The 16861-nt window shown below is 36.7% G+C and overlaps 1 protein-coding gene across 2 annotated transcripts in view; it reads left to right on the forward strand.

Annotated features, from left to right (window-relative positions):
• The window catches only part of LOC121874590 (endoribonuclease Dcr-1-like), a 35925-nt gene extending 21690 nt beyond the window's left edge, over positions 1 to 14235 (forward strand). For both annotated transcript variants that reach the window (XM_042378800.1, XM_042378799.1), the window contains exons 16-23: positions 303 to 482; positions 1783 to 1996; positions 2934 to 3103; positions 3246 to 3436; positions 4110 to 4351; positions 5063 to 7144; positions 8759 to 8979; positions 10580 to 14235. In XM_042378800.1, coding sequence (XP_042234734.1) covers positions 303 to 482; positions 1783 to 1996; positions 2934 to 3103; positions 3246 to 3436; positions 4110 to 4351; positions 5063 to 7144; positions 8759 to 8979; positions 10580 to 10990 — 3711 coding nt within the window. In that variant the 3' untranslated portion in view covers positions 10991 to 14235. The remainder of the gene's footprint in view (positions 1 to 302; positions 483 to 1782; positions 1997 to 2933; positions 3104 to 3245; positions 3437 to 4109; positions 4352 to 5062; positions 7145 to 8758; positions 8980 to 10579) is intronic.
• Positions 14236 to 16861: the final 2626 nt, after the last annotated feature.

The following is a 16861-nucleotide window of genomic DNA, read 5'->3' on the forward strand; positions in this document are numbered from 1 at the left end:
AAAATGAAAGGATCACCTTTCTGTAGGGGTTTTGATATATTCCAAAAAGTTGGTGTAGTTTGTTAACTATAAATATATACAAATGAATCTTAGTAATCGTGGGGAGAAAGAATCAAGTCACCACACACAGTTTTTGAAGTACAGGGTATATCATTTATGTTAACCCCTTCACTATAGGGACACCACTTTTGACATTTTATTTGGCTAACACCCGATGATTTTATTCAGCAAAGGTAACCCCATAAGCAATTAGTTAAAGACCTAATAGGAATTACACTAAACTAGCTCAATCGGTTTTTCAGGTTGCAGAATGTTTGACGGGAGAACAACCAAAGGAAGAACTGGATGTGTTTGTGTATAAGTTAGAGATGGTATTGACCTGCCCCATTCCAGACGAGCAGAATACACGAGGTCGCAAGATATATCGTCCAGAAAAGTCCACTCGTTCGTTTGGTATCGTCACCACCAAGCCCATCTCACAGGTAGTTGATTAATTATTTGTAAAGTGTGCATAATACTTTTACATCATGTTGCCACATTTTAGCCTGAAGTGCATAAAGAGAATGTTGCTTGGTGTAAATTCATCATTGGGACATCTCAGTGTAATAGAATTCAGATATTGCTATTTGTAGAAATAAAAAGTATTTGCAGATATTAAGTAGGGCATAACTTTCTTTAAGCTTGTCAATTTTGGCAAATACTGTAGTTATTAATGTAAATTTCACTTGCCTAAAAATAGTGGTGACTTGTTCAAACTGAATTATCACATGTCCAACAAGTACAGTAATGTACAATACTTCGTAAATTTCTTTCTTTGAATACATAATAATGTACTATAGTTTTGTTATGCGCATCAGCTGATCGGCTAGTCTGCCAATACAGTACAGTAATTGGTTCTATGTTTACATTCATTTCCAGTGAAGTAAATATCAAGAAAGTTGGTCTCTTGAATATTTCTGCATTTTTTATGTTAAAATTATTGGTCATTCTGAAATTTAGTTAACATATTGATAATATAGACAGTACAGGGAACAGTTTTTGTGCACCCATCAGCTGATTGAATCACCCAACAACGCTTCTCAGTTTAACTTTGTTTACAGTGGAGTGAACATCGATTTTGTTGGTCTCTTGAATATTTTTGCATTTTTACATTAAAATTATTGTCATTCTGAAATTTAGTTAACATATTGATAATATACAGTGCAGAAATTATTATGAAACATGAAGAAGGCATTAGAACCAATGCACTCTGTAAAGAATATGGCATATCATCGACTGCCTCTGCAATCAGCTGTTTGATATGTAAACAAAGCTGCCGGTAATATGACATACGCACCTCAAAGTAAGTTGAAATGCAGTATTCTATTGTTTTTTATTTATTATTGTACAGTATACTTACAGTACAGTACTGTATTTAGTTTATATTTAATGTTTTGTTAATTCTATTACTGGTATACAGTACTTTGTATGTACTTTTTCTGTGAGTTGGAACCAATTACCCAACATCCCATTGAAATAAGAGATTCGGTTAACGAACGACTCTGTGGAACAAATTGTGTTCGTTAACCGAGGGACCACTGTATCTGTGGGGGTAGAACTAAAATACAGTACATAAATACGTAACTGACAAACAAATCTATATTGGGAAACTATGAACAAGGTCTCCTAAATTACTTTCCCATTCGGACAAGTGAAGGTTGATTTTTATTTATCCAATAAGATTTTCACTTGACCCAAGTAATTAGAGAACCATTTAAAAGCAGAATTCTCTTTGGTTACCAGGTCAGCGGTTTTCCAGTGTTCACCCGATCAGGCGAAGTTATTGTCCATGTCCGTGAGATTGGAAGCAGGGAGCATTTCACCCAGGATCAGCTGTTGGCCTTGCAATGCTTCCACAAGTTTACCTTCACTCATGTGTTGCGTCTGGAGAAGTATCCCATCAAGTTTGACCCAACTAATGCCAGGACAGCTTTCTACATTGTGCCACTCAACAAATGTAAGTTCTGAAGCATAAGTTATTGAATTATTTATTTGAAATTTGTTATCTAATTCTTGTATTTTTTATTAATATAGATGTACTGGTACCTGTACCTTTTTCTATTTAAATTGATAATTGTTTTATTAATGTTTTTAATTGGTATAGGACTTCAGTGAGTGACTCCATGGTTTCCAGTACACTTAATCCCTCATCATATTATAAAATTCATCATTGTCATCACCATTTTATTGCCATTTTACACACTTGTACTATATTTAAATTTTACTTAATCACTTTAGTTTTATTTTGTCAACCAGCTCTTGATGTCAGAGGAGAGATGCCAGTTTATCTCTTGTTTCCTCAGTGTACATTATTGGCACATAGTTGTTTCATATAATAAACATACAAGTCCACAATTGTCAATGACATACAGTTAAATACTCAAGATTGGTCCTTCTTGTGCTCCACACAACAAAGCAACAGGTTCAGATACACATTACACATCCTCAGAGAACAGCATATTGGAAGGGATCTAAATGGTACGATTGAAGTAAGGATGGATTAGACTCATTCAGTGACTAACCCCCATCATTATAGGGATGCCCTTTTTTATATCTTATTTTGCTAATGCCTGATGATTTCATTCAGCTCAGGGGGAAACCCATACACAAGGGGTTAGTAGCATCAAGTACAGCTGAGACCCAGAAGTATATGGGACAGTTACTAGTTTTATGTCAAGTTGTTGGCAGGGTTACTTGCTCCCACTGACCATCATACCATGACAAGGCTGTCTCTGTCAGGATGCTTCATGGTCAATAAAAAATGTTTTATCAGAAATACAGTATTTCAAAAAATTTTCTTTCGTGATTAGTATGTGAAATTTTGTTATTTTAAAGTGAAGTAGAAAAATATTAGTTTAGAGTCAGTGTGTGTTTAATATTGGCATCCTTTACAGTTAATGGAGTTGAGGACATTGACTGGGAGTTTGTTACAAAGATACAGTTGGAAGGTGACCCAAGACCAGTTCCTCCTCTTGATTCTACAAGGAAGAAGTTCCAGTTTCAACACAGCCTCTATGAAGATGCTGTTGTGATGCCTTGGTATAGAAATCAAGATCAGCCCCAGGTACAGAGATGTAATCAACTTTTCAATACTATATTCATATGTGAAATTCAGTTTCCCAGTTTGATCACTAGTTAATATTATGTAATTGAAGAAGTAATGTCTGTTGCTTTTGATACTATATGAGTATGTATTTCTTTTTCAGTACTTCTATGTGGCAGAAATCTGCACTCACCTCAACCCCCAGAGTGACTTCCCAGATGCTGGATTTGAGACTTTTGAAAAATATTATCTGACAAAATATGGACTTCAAATTTGTAATTTGTCCCAGCCTTTGCTTGATGTTGACCATACATCTGGCCGTCTTAACTTACTCACACCAAGACATGTCAACAGGTAAACAGGTCTTTGTAATTGAAAGCCAATCACTAAATAAACTGCTTAAAAGAATATACGGGAGATCGGTTGTTTGTTGAGCACCTGTACATTAATGTTTGGGTTATTGAAACATTTTTATACCCCTGGCTGTATAGAACAATTCATCCAGGGTACAATATATCCTTAAATTTCTCATTGCCTACTGTATTACTTCACCTGGTACTGTCAAATGATTTTTCTAAGTGTAAAAACAAAAGTTTTCATGGCAGGGAGCCTGATATTAATTCAAACTGATTTTCATTAACCAGATCAGTTTCTATAATACTTTCCACCCACTTCATAATTCCTCCACATGTTACTCCAGCTACACTTAACAGAGCATCCTTTAATGTGGCTCAGAAACTCAATACTTCTCACACTTTCAGTAACATTCTATCCTCTCTGTTTGATATGCTCATCACCATCATCATCCCACAACCCAAATTAATATTTGACAGTTTGGACATTTCTACTTAATACACACAACAGCCATCCATACTGCTTTCTGCACATACGCATCCTCCTTTATACTCTTCAACAAATCATCAGTCATGCCATCCTTGCATATTTGGTGTCAGTGTTGTGTACTAGTTACAGTTCCTTTTCATTTCTCAGATATACAGTAATATAAAAATCTGCCTCTACTCAACAGAAAGGGAGTTGCACTGCCCACTACCTCGGAAGAGACCAAGCGTGCTAAACGAGAGAACCTGCAGCAAAAACAAATCTTGGTCCCTGAATTATGCACAATTCATCCCTTCCCAGCTTCCTTGTGGCGCAAAGCTGTGTGTCTGCCCACTATTCTTTACCGCATAAATGCTCTTCTTCTGGCTGACCAATTGCGGATCTGTGTGGCTAATGAAGTCGGTCTTGGACTTCAGATCCTCCCTATAGGTAAAACATTTTTGAATTGGTTGCTGTGGTTTAAAAAAGAGGGTTGGCACCAGTACACATATCTTACTCCTATTGAGATGGGGAGAACTGCACCTGGTTGCCACTAGGAAAGATGGTGCTGCTCAAGCCATCCTGGAGTTGAATCAGTGAGGTGGTAATTTTTGGTGGGTAACTCTACCAAAGCTTAAAAAAAAAATTGCTGGATCAATCTGCCCAGGCTGGTGATAACGTCCAATATTCAACTATCACCCTTAATATGAATATTGGATATACATACAAGTACAGTATGTAATGGCTACTGAATCCATAAAACTTGTCATTTAAAAGGTAATTTTGTGGGGATTGACATAAGTGTATGAGCTGACCCTGTTTATTGTGATTTTTTTTTTTTTTTAAGTTTTTTTTTGTTGTGAATTGTATCATCTCATTTTCTTGTTTATGAGAAACTTAGAATTTGACAGGGAACTGATGTATTTGTTACATTTGCTATGACTACAGTACATTTAGAAATACTTGATTTTTCATGTTTTTAAATAAAGATAAAATTTAGATAAAAGAATATAAGTTAAGTTTGTTATTATGCCATTATTTATTTGGTTGTAACATTCATTACAAAACTAAATCAATATTTTCATTAAAGCAGTCATACCTTAATGACTAGATCAGTTTTTTATTTGAACAAGGTTGACTAATCATATTACATATTTCTAGATTTTTCTTGGCCGCCCTTGGACTTTGGCTGGAGCCTTGCTGATGTGCTGAAGAAGAACCAAGACAACCAAGAACAGGAGGACAACTGTGAGGCCAAGGCAGAGGCAGCTGGTGCTACTAAACACACAACAAAGAAAGTAGAATCTTTGGGTGATGAATCACCCCCAGCTAAGAAAAAAATCAGCAAAAATGGGATTGATATGGAAATAGGCACTTGGTCTAATGATATGGCTTTTGATCCCCCCACCCCACCTTACAGCATGGATGATATGAATACCACAGATGACTTTGAGATTGATACATTTGACCCCAATGTGGCTCTCCCAGATAACCTGACACTGCTGGATGGGTTTACAAATGTTGATGATGATATCGAAGGGGAATTAGGTGCTGATTGGGGCACTGGAATCACAGAGCGTAGGTCAAAAAATGGTTGTCACAAGGACAGTAGTGGAGAGGTTTTCCGAGTTGGTTCGCCGTCAAACTTTGAAATTGACGGGTGGGATGTATTTGGCGGATCTACCGGCTCTGGTTACGGTGGAAGCTACAATGGTTATGGTTCCTATGATGCATATGGAGGTTATGGAGATTTCCAAGGTTTGGCAGATGATCTTGAAGGCTGTGAATCAGATGTTTCCTCTGATATGGATGATGATGACAAAAGTCAGACGGAGAAGCTGTGGGATGAGGAGGGAAGTAAGAGAAGAGCAAGTATGGCAATAGATGAAGGTTCCTCTGATGAAGAAATTGACTTGCAGTGGCCCTATGAGGATGAAAGAGTCAGGTTGGAAGAAGAGGATAAATTCCAGCACTTCCTGAAGGAGAAGCAACTTGCCGTATTAGAAAGCCCATGTTATCTGGCTGAGGATGAACCACTCGTGATAGAGAAGGCACACAGGAAGATGGCAAGTGAAAATAAAACTGCATCACCAGGGAAGGAGAGTTTACCTGTAGGAAAATATGTATTGCAAGGCTGTGAACTACTATCTTCAAAAGGCTGTGATAATGCTCAACTAACTACCTCACCTGCCACTAGAATTGTGAATCGTGCTGAAACTCTTTCTGTTATGAATCTAGACAATGGTGCTGAATTTTCCTCTGGAAAGAACAACTCCGGTGAAACTTCCTTCAGTTTTGATTATCAACCAGATCTCATGAACCATCCTGGCCCTCCTCCCAGTGTCATCCTTCAAGCATTAACAATGTCCAATGCAAATGATGGAGTTAATCTCGAGAGGCTTGAAACAATAGGGGATTCTTTCCTAAAGTATGCTATCACCACATTTTTGTACTGTACTTACCCACAACGTCACGAAGGAAAACTCAGTTATCTGCGTTCCAAGCAAGTTAGTAACCTCAATTTGTATCGTTTGGGTAAGCGAAAGGGTTTGGGAGAGTGTATGGTGGCGACTAAGTTTGAACCCCATGACAACTGGTTACCTCCCGGTTATTTTGTGCCACGTGAGTTAGAAGAGGCATTGATTGACTCTGGAGTCCCTGCTGGACACTGGAACATGGCTGATTTACCAGGCCTTCATGATTTAGCAAGCGATGAAATACGACGATTAGTTCAAGAACGTTCCGAGCAGATAAAGCGAAGCAAAACTGAGCATGTTACTAGTGAACTGATGGCCACACAAAACCCTCACGATTTGCCCATCTTCATCCCATATAATTTGCTCACACAACATAGCATCCCTGATAAAAGTATTGCAGATTGTGTTGAGGCTCTAATAGGTGCTTACCTAACCACCTGTGGTCCCCGTGGTGCTTTACTTTTCATGTCCTGGCTCGGCATTAAGGTGTTACCATGTAAAGTGAATGAAGAATCTGGAAGGTTAATGCAGATTACTTATGGTCACTTGGAACCTCCCCTGTCACCTCTTTACCGATGTCCAATAACAGATACTCTGGAGCAATTAGAATTACTACTGAGTGGATACTTGGTGTTTGAGGACAAAATTGGGTACACATTCAGAGATCGCTCATATCTACTACAAGCCTTCACTCATGCTTCATATTACAAGAATCGTCTCACTGACTGCTACCAGAGGCTTGAATTCTTAGGAGATGCTGTTCTTGGTAAGTCATAAGCTATTTTATTTTTTCTATTTGGCCAGCAAAACCAGTTATGTTGGGTTTTAAACTACTGGTGTCTTAATTATTTTTGTAATTTTAAATTTGTCAGTTTCTCTCTCAACCCCCAGTAACCTTAACCTCCCTGTAATTGATAACTATAAGTTGCTCCAAATCATTAAGAGCTGTGCTTAATTTTTTTAGTAACATACAGGAAACCTCTACAATTTTGAACTTAAACATTATAATTTCCCTTAAATCAGTCACTTTGTTGCTATCAGACAAATAATTATAATACTGTGCTAGAAAAAGTTATGAATCTCAAATGCACAATATGAAATTCTGGTGTCCTGCATGATTATTTCTCAATTCATTACAATAGGTAGCTGATTTGCCCAAGTGCTTACTTGACCTACATGATTAAGGGATGCTGCCTGCCACAGCACCTAACATCTGCATCCTTATCCCCCACCCAGTTCTTTGTGCACCCTTGTTCTATTAACACATCACTTGCACAGCCATGGCTCATACTTTTTACTCTTTATATTTGCTTTTGTCGCACTTTTGATGTCTAGCAGTGGTTTCCAGTAATGGTTCTTTGTGTGATTCAAACAGAAAGTGCTCCAGTCAACACACAGTCCAAGTGTCATCTCTTCTCAGCCACATTTTGTACTGTTTGCACTTGGATGTTGATAGTGCACTTACATTTGTTCACATGCTGAAGTCAGAACACTGTTAGGAAAACTTAGGTCTCATCAGGATATGTAGGGATTGTGGGAGAGGTGCCTTTGAATTCCACCATTTGCAATAATTATGAAATAGACGATGTACTTTCAACTTAATTAGCCGGAACAATTGGTGCAGAGTGCTTCCGGGAATGAGAGATTTCCGGGTAACGAGACAACTCTCAAATCCAGAAAAAATCCCTCAACCCTGGAACTTTCTGGGTAACGGAAAAATTTTCTCGGAATTTCCAGAAATTGCCCATTACATCATCTCTTGAACCCGGAAAAATATCCCTCATTCCCGGAATTTTCCTGGTAACAGAAAAGTGTTCTTTGAAGTTCCAGAAATTGCCCATTACATCATCTCTCAAACCCGGAAAAATATCTCCCATCCCCGGAATTTTCCTATTATCGGGAAAATGTGCCCCTCGGGAAAATCATTCCCAAAGTTGGAATTTTCCAGAAAATTCTGGCTTTGGGAACTGTTTTCTGAGAAAATTTCAGTTCCGGCTATCGGAGAGTTCCGGATTTGAGGGATTCCTGTTAACAGAGATATTACTGTACTTGTTAAGCTCATACTGGGAAAGGATGCATTGGTCAAGTTAATACAGCACTTGCTTCCTGTACTAAGGGTTGCTGGTTCCATCCCAGAGCACTTTGAGTCCACCCAACTGTACAGTAATTGAGTATCTGACTTTAAAAAACGGAGAAGTAAAGGTAGTAGAGTGCAGAGCTGGCCACACTGTCACCTTTTGTACTGAAGGATTAGTAAACAAAGTGCTTTATACACTTTCATTGTGGGCAGTCATGCTTATGGGACCCACTTTTATATGCTAGAGATGCATTGACCTCATTTGTAAGAAATTTTTTCAAAGCGTATATTATATCTTTGCAGACTACCTGATCACCCGTCACTTATATGAGGACAAGAGGCAACATTCTCCTGGTGCTCTGACAGATCTGCGTTCAGCTTTGGTTAATAACACTATATTTGCCTCTTTAGCTGTAAAATATGACTTTCACAAGTACTTCCGCCACTTTTCACCGGGTCTGGATCGTGTGGTGAGGGACTTTGTCAAGATGCAGGAGGAGAATGGTCATAAGATCAATGAAGAGGTAAGTTTAATGTATGTACTGTACAGTACTGCACTGTTTTTTCTCTTGACTGCCTTAGTACTGGAGGGGTATTATCAAGACTTGTTACCTCGTTTTCTGGAGTGTTTAGTCTTCTTTTTTTTTTCTTCTTTTTTCAGCTTAATACTCTCCCAAATAGAAATGAATAACCTTGGGAAACCACATTTAATACACATCCCCGTGGTCTTTAAATTTGCTTTTGTAGGATATTTATATATTAAAATGTTGATTGTTTTGCTTAATTCTTGCACGAAGATTTCTGTGCTAGACCGAAAAATTATCTGCAGTTCTTGTTGACCTTTTAATGCCTACTGTCCATTCATCATCATCATCAATTAATGGCTATTTTCTACACGAGTTACAGGATGCCAAACTTTACATTGTTAGACACTTCATGCTGAACAAGTGTTGTACAGTACTATCATTTCCCAGCATGAGAAGTACTGTTGCAACTCATACATTGTCTTGTGACTTTGGAATTTTATATGATTCTTCAGTGTTTTGTGCAGGGTGCCATGGGCATAACCTCTGTAATACATACACAGGATAACTAACCTTTTATTAAGAGGAAGAACCAAATCCTGTCAACTCCTCAGCAGTTAACGAGAGGTCAATTCCCCAACACAAGTGGAGACAAATTTTAATTCAGTGACAGCACTTCTGCGCTAGCGAGGCTCAAATTACCCTCCCCCTCCTCCCCTGCCGCCCAACACACCCAAGCCGCCGTCGCCAGGCTAGAACAAACTGATGACATCCGTGTCAAGTTTATTTGGAGCCCGTCACATATAGGAATAACTGCCTGTGACACTGTTGATCGATTTGCCAAAGAAGCGACACAAGAAGAAGATATTGAAGCCACCCTCGCCCTCTCCCTGAATCATCTCAAATCTCGCATACACGCCACACAACGAGAAGCATTCGACGTAAAATGGACACACCTGAAACAACGGGGCAGCGTCACACTATGCCCCTATGACGCTGTAACCGGTGACTCCAACCGCCACTACAAAGAGTATCAATCTCTGACTCGATCTCAACAGATTATAGACATGAGACTGCGCCTTGGGTACAGGTACCTATGGGAGTACATTGGCAACCGTGAGCCTGGCCGCACTGTTTGTAAACTGTGTGGCCAACCCGACTCTCACACCCTCCGTCACTACATCCTCACTTGCCCTATGACCTCCTCCTACAGGTTCCCAGCCGTTACCAACACCTCTTCCCTCCCTGACCAGATATCCCTCCTCCTAGTCACGGGCCTGGCACTTGACATTATTAGGGACCTGCCACGCTTTGCTATAAACAGATGAAATGTACCGGGAATTCCCCCCCCACACACTCATCATTCTGTCACTTTATGTAACTTGCTGACAAAACCCATGACCCTTCAGGCTTCCACGCCCTTGATGCATGAGTCATAAAGGCAAGCATGAACTCCACATGCTTCCCAGTTGGGCACTGTAAACGCTTCTGTGCTTCACCTTGCACAAGATGTAAGGGGGTGCCCAATAAACTAGCCCCCTCCGGGGCAATCTGTAATCATAATAAAAATACAGTATTAATTCAAGTGTTCTTTTTACAGTATTACTTCATGGAGGAAGATGAGTGTGAAGCAGCAGAAGATATTGAAGTTCCTAAAGCTCTGGGTGATGTGTTTGAAAGTGTGGCTGGGGCAATCTTCCTGGACTCCGGTGGTTCTTTAGATGCAGTGTGGTCTGTGTACTACACCATGATGTGTCGTGAGATAGAGCAGTTCAGTGGAGTAGTGCCCAAGTCTCCTATTCGAGAATTGTTGGAAATGGAACCGGAGACGGCCAAGTTTGGAAAGCCAGAGCGCCTGGTAGACGGTAAGGTGAGGGTATCGGTGGAAATATTTGGTAAGGGTTCGTTCTCTGGAGTCGGCCGCAATTATCGCATAGCCAAATCAACTGCAGCCAAAAGAGCATTAAGACACCTGAAGAAGCTTCAGATGATGGCCAGTCAAGGAATCTAATTTAAATTTAAATAAATTAGGGTTGTATTTTGCACTTGTGTAAGGTGGACATTTAAGTATTTGTGAATTAATTAAAAAAAAATAGTTTTTCTCAATATTAGAGATTTAATTTCTGAGAGGCAACTTATTCTATTTACAGTATTTCTTGTCATTTTCAGGGAAATTACCAAGGTATGGAAAAATGCATTTAGATGGTCTAAATTAGTTAGGAGTGTCATAAGTGAAAATTTTTAAATGTGACCATTTGGGTGAAGAAGCAATATGTTTCAAGTCATATTTCTAATTTTATCATCAAGTTGTGTTATATATAAAAGCATACAATATTGCAATTGGATTAATATTCAATATTGGATGTAAATAACCAAGAATTTTCATTTTATTCAGTCAATGGGATGTACTGTAGTGTACTGTACATCCATAAAGTACAAAAATGCATAATGTGCTAGTGAAGATTCAACAATACAGATGAACACTGTACTAGAGTCAAGTGCAATTGATGTTCTTTGCTGATGTCCAGGAAAACCTTTTTAAGATTTTTTTTTTTAGTACATTTTATTTTGCGTGGGTAAGGCTCGGCAGGGGTTATGATCATCGTTCAGACACTTTTACAACTCTACAGCAAATTAACAAGTTTATTTTATATACAGTACTGTACTCTCACAGTCATTGTTTTTCTCGATCCCTTGCTGCCTGTGACACTAGCCAGCCCACAGCACACTTCACACTTCTATTGATCCACTCAGTACAGCGGACAGTTGGCTATGCCGGTCGCTAGAAGATAGTCCGAGTGAATGCCATAACAGATACTTGAAAAAGAGGAGTTTGGAGACCTTGTATGAATGAGTGTGGGGGGGAGGGGTGGAGATTCACTGCTGTTGCTCTATTCTGTCTTGAGAGAGTAAGCACGTTCCTGGTGGTTCTTGACATGTTTTGTGAATAATCCCCCCTTTTTTTTATTAGTGGTCATTATATATTCTAAAATGAACATTATTAGTACATTGGGTTTTATTTTCATTGTAATATCCCGGTGATTATGACAGTTCTTTAAGGTGTAGAATGTGTGTTCATACCGTAAACCATCCTCCTGGCTAATGGAGTATCTCCTTAGTATCAGACTATCTGCTGGCGACCCACTGCTATAACTGTGCCACCATGTTGCTGTGATTCTTTACCTGACATTGAGTTCAAATAATGTTTATTATCTCATATAATTATTATATGTTTTTTTAAGTGCAAATTTTGTTTATTGTGTTGTTAAATTTTACTTAAATGATTAATTACGAAAAAGTTTCTTAGGTATTGTGTTAAGTAATACTTACTTGTAATATAAACTGCCATGGTCTAGGATTTTATGCATTTAGCAAGATAAAAGTCAACAGGTGAGACGGTTTATTGCCACAGTGCTGAAATTTAATTGACTGTTGTATGACACATTGTGTTTCCCCTCACTGTACTGTACATGAATGCAAACACCAAGAGACACACAACCTTACAGAGCCTTCCTTATATAGTAGAAGGAAAAATACACAAATTTGCTGCCTTTTTTAAAAGATGATTATAATGTTTTGTTAGCTAAGGAACCTCTGGTCATATAAAATGTAAATATCCCATGTTTAGTCTACACTTAGCATGGAAAATATTGTGGCATCTGATGGTTAAAAAACTTCGAAGGATTTGTGTTAGACCTGTGGTTTAGTTAAAAATTTTCTCTTTAACTTTGTAATTGTTAAACGTCATAATCAGTATCCACGCTTTTATAATTTGATACTGTATGGCGTACTGATCGGCTAGTCCACATAATTATGGAAAATGGCTGTAAAACGTTGATGATAGTGTACGTACTATACATGATTGGTGTAATTGCATTGTTTTAGTTAAACCGAATTCTTACACAAAATGTCAATATTGCATGTTACACACGTGTCTTTTCTTAATAGCGTGTAGTCATTAATTCTATTCATGTACCATTTATAATTTACTAATGATATTGTTTGGAATAATACAGTTTCCATACAGAATCTAGGTCTTTCAAGTACATACTTTGCCATCAGTGTGAACTTCCATAACATGTACCTTAATGGGTTAAGCATTACACAAAAAGAAAAAAGAAAAGGAATAATAATCAGATAAGATGGAATAAAGCTTGCATAACTGTGTATAGCAAACCCTGTAATAGCCACCACTTAGAGAAAGAAAACCTTAAAGAAAATCATCTTTCATTTGATATTATTTTAACAAGATCCACAATATGGTTAATAGGAGTGATTTAGTCTAACAATATCTTTGAAAGTATCTTGTCAGCCTACAGTATTTGTTTGCTGTGCTTCATTCTACATTCAAGACCATTTGTTGAAGAACTTTTATACTGTATTCTCTGTAATGTTGTTCTTTGTAATCTAATTCATGGGTAACTGTACACTCACACTAGGGAACACTGTGTTGCATCATGGACTGAAGTGAAAGGGAAGCATTAGTAGTCTCTCACGTTAAGAAATACAGTACTGTAATGTCTTGGATATCACTTGTTGACTGAGAAAAAGTGTTACGTAAGTGATGATAAAGGTTTTGTAATTTTGGTTATTCTTATTACTTTTATGGAGTAGGAGTCAGTTTTTAAAGAAGCAAGTAAAGTGCCTTTTGCAGACTCAGTTGTGCACTAGTGGTTTATGTTTCAATGGTTTTTTCAGACTTACTTTTCTTTTTAAGTTTAACTGTAACTAATTCTTCGTCTTATATACGTATCATCTTAGTATTTAATCGATGTACTAATAATATCAGAATGTAAAATCAGTGACTGTACCTAGAGTTAAATCATGGTGTTTAATGCTTTTATCAGTGCGCACAAATATGTGACTTTTATAAAGTATAAGCAAGTCATTCAGACTTAAAATATAATGAGGAAATATTTCTCTTAACATAACTTTACTGTTGGTTTAGTTATAACTTGTCTTACTGTGGTTCATGCTTTTGTATTATGGAATTAAGATGTACAGATTGTCTTCAACAACAATTTGAATTACAGCTTAAATGTAAAGATAAATGATCTATAAAATCTTTTATTTTAGCAGTATGAAGAAATTGTTTCTTGCAAATTTAATCAACACATCAGCATTTATTTTATTTCATGGTCTAGTATTGATCTTTAAATGAATTTATTCGGAAAAGGGATATTTCAATACACTTAACTATTAAAGGTCAAATAGAATGTTGTAATTCTAGAATTAATGGTATTTTTTGTTTTTTTTGTCAGCTCTTATGATTTCTTTCGTGGCTGGCTTGCCGAGAGAAATTTTCACCTGTGCCCTAAACTTGCACATACTTCTCACTGTACCCATGGCCCATACATGCCATGTGCTACTCACAACCAATTGTAGGTCACTTTCTTTGTTACTGTAATAAAAATTTATTATTTGGAGATCGGACATTTACCCGATAAATAAATGGGTCTTGGATACATCAATCTCTTAATCTTAAATTAACTTTTATTGTACATATTGTCTGGAAAAAAAGAAAAATTAACAAATTCTTCCCGATATAAGGCTAAAAGGCAATACAGTATTCAATACTAGTTTATGAACAACCTGATCATCTTGAAAATGCTCGGAATGAACTATAACTAGTCATTGTTTTTTGTTCAATCATATGTTCAGATTTTTACAAGTCATTCTCTCTGTTCACTGATTTTTCATAATAATTTTTTAGCCTGCACCACAATATACAGTATATCTGCAGCATAAACAGTCTCTGTGTGATACAATACCACCTTGTTATTTCAATATTAGTAATGAATGCTTTTACAAAATTCAGTTTACATTATAATAAAGCAGGTGTTGAAAAAACCTTTATTTTTTTATTTAAGTGCCATCCAAGGACTAAGAGATTTAGTTATTTTTGAACAGGTGCAACTTAGCAAGTGAAGGGCACTTATGCCAGCTATAACTGGATTTATTAGATATCAGTTTGCAGCTGCTCATAATTTACTTTTTTTAATCTGCTTGATTAGTCAAGTTTTCTATTTTTGTCATGTATTATAATATTGTTGTTTGAGCAAACTTGGATCATTGGTTAAGAATTTTTCCTAGTCAAAATATGATCCAAGATTGTCTATATTCTGAACTGGGGCTTAGGTAGGGTAAGTGGTGTCAGGTAGGCCATTTTTTACCAGTGCCATTGCAGGCTGTAACAGTTAGCTGTTAGTGCCTCCTAACTTACAGTCAGGGAGGCATTGGGAGCTAGCATCCTACTCCTCATGTGATTCACTCCCTGCAGTGGTGCTCATCCATCTAGTTATTAAGTGAATTAAGTTTGTGCATAGGGTTAAGTTTGCTTAGCTAGTTAATATTGTTGGAGTGCAACATTGAGTACCACCCAACCTTGTAAAACAAAATCCTACTATGACAACTAATTTGTGTAAGTTTAACATGACTATGTAATGCTTTTCATTTTGCATAGTCCTCAGTATAACAGACTTCCTCAATTTTGCACTAAGGAACACAACTTTAGCTGGGGTTAGGGTCTGGTGTCCATGTCACAGAGGGAAGTTTCCGCTTTTCCAGCGTTACCTTTGTGATAGGGAGACTTGGCGTCCATCTGCTCCCTCAGTCAGCTGTAGTGTTGTCTGCTGTAGGGGTCATTTGTGTTATTGTTAAGTGATCTCAATGTGCTGACGTGTTTTTCATATTTTTGTAGGCCTAAGATTTAAATTTGCAAAGGAATTGTAATCTTATTGCTAGGAAGACATTAGCACTTTTAAGAATAGCACATTGCTTAGTAGATCCTCACTCACAAGAATTAGTACATAAAAATGGCATAAGATCTTCAGTTATCACAAAATGTGCTACCTTGTATCTTTGCTACTTTCACGGACATCATACCTGATATGCAACATATTCTGCTTCGGAGCTTTCGATGTTCCAGTTGAGGTTTATTAAGCTGATTAGTTTGAAAGGCTGTGAAAGACTCAATTCCTTCCAAAATTTTCTTAGGATGCAACATAATCCAAAAGTTTACCTAAGCTTCACAGTTTGTTCTTGAGGGAGTTATGGAAAAATAATATGTAAAGTACTTGCGATCTTTTCACCTCAAGTTTATATTGGCTCTAAAGCAGTTTCTGTAATTTATGTAATTGCTCATTTTATTACATATAGGTTGTGTTCAAACTCTTTTGCCATAACCAGATCTTTAAAATATTGAATATTTTAAAAATATTTAATGTATCAAAAATAGCATATCTGAAATTTGTATAAAAGTCATGAAATGTAACAGTGCTTTCAGTAAGGAAGATTATAATAAAAAAAAAATATATATATATACAGTATATATATATATATATATATATATATATATATATATATATATATATATATATATATATATATATATATATATATATATATATATATATATATATATATATATATATATATATATATATATATATATATATATATATATATATATATATATATATATATATATATATATATATATATATATATATATATATATTCTTTCTCCCCCTATTTAACAAGTAATTTTTCATTGGTAGCAACTGGTTAAGATTTTATCAATTTTATTGAACAAGCCATTTATTCTGTTTTATGGAGAGTTAACAAGTTTTGTTGTAAGCTTAGTCAAGGATAGTCACCTGCAACTAGTGTTAGAATAATGTTTGCTTCCTGTATTAGCAATATATTTTACTCCTCTGTTACTTTTGTATATGTACAGTACAGCCATGTCATTACTTCCCTAAAAATGTGTTAATACATTTAAAGGAAGTCTCTAAAGTTGTATTTGACTATTATGGCACAAATTAAGACTTTATTTAATAGCATTTCTTTTAAGACTTTCATACAACATTTAGCTATGGAA

Source organism: Homarus americanus, unplaced genomic scaffold (assembly GCF_018991925.1).
Source record: "Homarus americanus isolate GMGI-L3 unplaced genomic scaffold, GMGI_Hamer_2.0 scaffold34360, whole genome shotgun sequence".
Classification (NCBI taxonomy): Eukaryota; Metazoa; Arthropoda; class Malacostraca; order Decapoda; family Nephropidae; genus Homarus; species Homarus americanus.